We start from the raw sequence: 4433 nt of genomic DNA, 5'->3' as shown, positions 1-4433 counted from the left end.
TCCTCAGACAAAGAGCTCTTTAAGGGATTTTAACAATCTAGCTAATCAGAGAGGGATTTAAATTCTGTCTTCCAGATTCCATCAACATAACCACAAAGTTAATTAGTAGTTCAGGCGTTTCTTCGCTTAAAATTTGAATAGAAAGGAATATACCAATGCAATTTTTGTTGTTCGATTTGTATCCAGGTAGGCAGTCGCATGAATATTTAGATATGTTTTGTTTGTCATTAATGCAAGTAAAGAAGTCTCCTTTCCCCTGACATTCCTTATTTCCTCCATAATCTTCGCAACCAGTTTTTGCTGAAATATAAAAAGACAAAAATAGTTGCCTTTAAAGAGCCACACTATAAAAAATAATTTTCTACATTAAAGAAAAGAAAAAAAAACCGTAGTATGATTTTTTAATACATTTAAGCCTATGAATTGAATAGAAAATAAATTGAATATAAACGACTATTTTCATACCAATGCATTGTTTGTTGTCCAANATTCGGAGCAGTTGGTATCTCTGAATATACGTTTCGTTCTTAACGGATAGCATATAAAATATAGACCGGGATGTATTAACTTAAAAACTGAAATAATAAAACAAGTTAAACGTTGTTGAAATTGCAGACAAATCCTTACTTTCACATTGCTTCGTTTCATAATTGTAATATTGATCTGTTGAGCAGTCACAATATCCGATTCTTGTTTTGAAATCAAATCGGCATTTTCCAGCTTGGCACTCGGATTTTCCAAATCCTTCGGAGCACCAATAACTATCTCCGCAGTCGGGTCCACCAAATGGATATTTACATATACATCTTTCCTTTTCATCTTCCATCACACAGACTCCAAGATTTTTGCAGTTGTTTTTCTTACATAGTTTGTACTCTGAAAAGATGCAGAATTAATTATTTCAATAATTTTGTTACGTTGTTATTGTTTTAACAATTGCCTATACCAACAAGTATGCTATGGGAATCTATAGCAATTTGAAGGCAGTGGTTGAGTTTCTTGTTTTTCAGTGTCGTCATTTATGGCCAAGAATTCAACTTTAACCACACACACACGCGCCACAGCCCGTTTTACAGGGAAGACAAATTCATGCTCCATTCAGTAATTCACAGATTTTTATTTTAAACCTGATCCAGAGAATGATCAATCTTCAAATCAGAACCTCCTGAGGAATTGATTTGTTATAGGGACTTAGAGGACTTTTATCCTGACAGATTTAACGTGCATCAGTGTTCCAAATGTTATGCTTTTCAAAAAAGTGTTTTAGTAGTGGAAGAGTAAAATCGATGAAATTGAGATTGTACGTTGGTGTTTCGTAAAACATTTTGCCCACAATTCAATACACAATCAAAATGCTAGAATGGTAGAAATCACATAAATCTCGATGAGCTGCTGCGAAGCGGCATTAACCGATTCATCTGCAATACTCGTAATAAATCGATGATGAGGAGTAGTGAGGAGGAATGGAGATGGGAGGAAGAGGGGGTGCTCGTCACCAAAAAAACGAGAGGGGGTTTGTGTGACATGGGCAATCAAGAAATGTTGAGTGGCATGGGGTATAATTAAATGACAATATAATCATAAACAATATAAAATAAGATAATCATGAAAATTATGATGATCGATATTATTAAGGAAGGTCTGAGTTAAATATAAAATATATATGTATATATGTTTACAACGCATGATAATCAACCCAATTTGAATAAAAGATAAGATAAAAATAAAATAGATATATAAAATAGAAAAATAATCAATGAGAGAAAATTATGTGGTGAGCTCTGTTATAGGGGTGACCTATTCATACTACATATTCCTCGGAGACGACCCCTTGGGGTTGCTAACAAGCATTACCATATATATATATATATGTTTAAATTATTCAAATGTAACGGTGGAAAAAATCATTTAAAACCATATTTAATTAGTTAGGGATAAAATATGATTGCACAAAATTTGCCACCATCCTAAATATAACTATTAAATATTCCTCGAAAGCTGGAAAATATGGGAAATATGGTAGTTTAACAAACTACTATTCAAATTCGAGGCGCATTGATTCAAACAGCATTGTCTCCATTCTCATTGTAAAAGAATAAACGTCTTTTACTAGATACTGTTCGAAACATAATACAAAATTGTTTAAATCCTGCTAGTGATCTACATTCAGTCTTTGTACAATAATTTTATCTACATTTATTGTAGAGACATCTTCTGCAGCTATATATACTAGCATGCATGTATATCTGTGTGGGCGTGTGTGTTTTATACGTAGATTTTATATACCTGATTCAGCGTTGCTAAGCAACGACAACTACAACAACAACAAAAATGTCCCGAAAAAGTGCATGCAAATTTCAAACTACCCTATATAAAAACTCCCATCTTCAATTATATTAGTTTCCTGACAATATATTTTAATTAGAAAACTCTAAAACTTCTAAGAAAATATTATCAATAACTTACTTTGAGTTGTTGAAGAGAAACTTGTCTCCGATGTTGCCTGAGAACTTGACGTTGATTGAGAAGAAATGAACATAGATGAAGTAGACGATTCAAAGCCTGTTACTGATGATGAACCATGTGGAGTAGATTCAAATGGTTTGAATGACGATGAAGAATGGTTGGAGTCATCAGTGGTGTACGTTGGTCCATACGTAATGGTTGTATGATCAGTCAAATTTGTGTAATCAGTAAAATCAGAAATGTCTGATGAAGATGAAGAATAGTTAGAATCATCAGTGATGTTTGTAGGTTTATACGTAATCGTTGTATGATCCGTTAAATTTGTGACATCACTAGTGATAGTGAAAATATCCCGAGGTGATGACGATGACGCATATGTTGAGGATTTTGGTACAGGGCTTGTATCTTTCCAAGTTGATGTTTGTGTAATTGTAGATGTGATTGGAGTAGAAGTTTCCTGTGTTAGAATAGTAGATGTGATTGGAGATGAAGCTTCTTTTGTCGGAATAGTAGATGTGATTGGAGGTGAAGCTTCTTTTGTCGGAATAGTAGATGTTATTGGAGGTGAAGCTTCTTTTGTCGGAGTAGCAGATGTTATTGGAGATGAAGCTTCTTTTGTCGGAATAGTAGATGTGATTGGAGATGAAGTTTCTGGTGTCGGAATAGTAGATGGCTTTGTGTTTATAGTTCTAGTAATAGTTGAATTAACTGTAGATGTAGCAGGAGAGGAAGTTGCTATTTCTAAAATATAAATATTCATATTATAGCTGTTATAATCTATAATAATATATTTATTATTTAAAATAATGTATTACAATAAAGTCTAAAATTTCAAATTAAGTATAGTAATTAGGTCATTTTAGTTTTAGTCTTTTTAGATCCATACTTTCATTTTGTCTTTCACTAGCTTTGTAATAATACACAATAACTTGTAGGTGATAAAAGAAAACATTCCAAATTGTAGTTTTCAGCTTTAATTTAAACTTTACGCGTCTTAGAAATGATATGCAACTAGAAACATTTTTTTAAAAAAAAAGTGGCATAAATTTATTATTTGAAAGAATCTAATAGTTTCTTAGTTTAACTTAAAAATTAAAATTCAAACCCAGCTTTCAGATCTATTAATATGTTTTATAAGAGTTATGAAATATTTTTATAGTTACTGACATAATTAAATTCAGTTTCTTATTTCAATAATATTACTTTTTAAATTTTTCCACGGGCAAATCCGCCCTGCATAGTCGAAACTTTTCAAAACACTCAACGTACCAAATTTTTGACACCTCATAGGAAGTAACTGACAAAATTATGAAAGAACATTTCATTTTGCAATTAACAGCCATCCAGTATCCTTAAAAAGCTTTTGTCACCAAATTAAAAAGCCAAAAATTTGAATTTTTTGACGCAAATGGTTTGAGTTCGTTCTCAAAAGCTATTTTTTAACTACATGAATTGATTCTTCTTCTTCATGAATTGTTGCATTTTAAGGAAAAGTAACTAATGTTTGTAACTAATTTGATTCTGTAACTGTTATAAGTTAAGTTTTGCGTAAGATTTCTTTTTTAGCTTATGAAATTAATGCTGATAACGAATTTTTTGCGGAATTACCGTCAGAAGAAAAACCGCAATGCTATATATATATATGCTGCAATTTATTGTTAAACTATAACATTGCTTCAAATTTGTCTTAAAATGTGATATTTTTATTTTTCTTTGCGAAAGAGATTCAAAAAGCACTTTTTAATGATATGAAGCAGAAATGAAGGCAAAACATATATTTCCTACAGTCTACGTAAAAATATTTTAGCTTTTCAAATCAAAACCACTAACATTTCGCCGGTATCATTCATCCACTAAACTCTTGAGTTAACCGAATTGGTCTAGCTACTTCATGTAACATCTTCTGCTGTAGAGACGCTTTCTTGTTACATTGATACATTTGAACAGTTTCTAATATTTCTAACTAA

At 31.6% G+C, this 4433-nt stretch overlaps 1 protein-coding gene across 1 annotated transcript; it reads right to left on the bottom strand.

The window, feature by feature from the left end:
• Positions 1 to 568: 568 nt before the first annotated feature.
• LOC122268453 (uncharacterized) lies at positions 569 to 3207 on the bottom strand (the record flags this gene model as incomplete). Its single annotated transcript, XM_043057384.2, has 2 exons — positions 569 to 876; positions 2467 to 3207. Coding segments are annotated over 2 exons (1049 nt in total), but the record flags the coding sequence as incomplete, so codon positions are not given.
• Positions 3208 to 4433: the final 1226 nt, after the last annotated feature.

This window comes from Parasteatoda tepidariorum, unplaced genomic scaffold, assembly GCF_043381705.1.
Source record: "Parasteatoda tepidariorum isolate YZ-2023 unplaced genomic scaffold, CAS_Ptep_4.0 HiC_scaffold_3589, whole genome shotgun sequence".
Lineage (NCBI taxonomy): Eukaryota > Metazoa > Arthropoda > Arachnida > Araneae > Theridiidae > Parasteatoda > Parasteatoda tepidariorum.
Note: the sequence above shows the minus strand (reverse complement) of the source record. Positions and strands in the feature narration are given on the sequence as shown.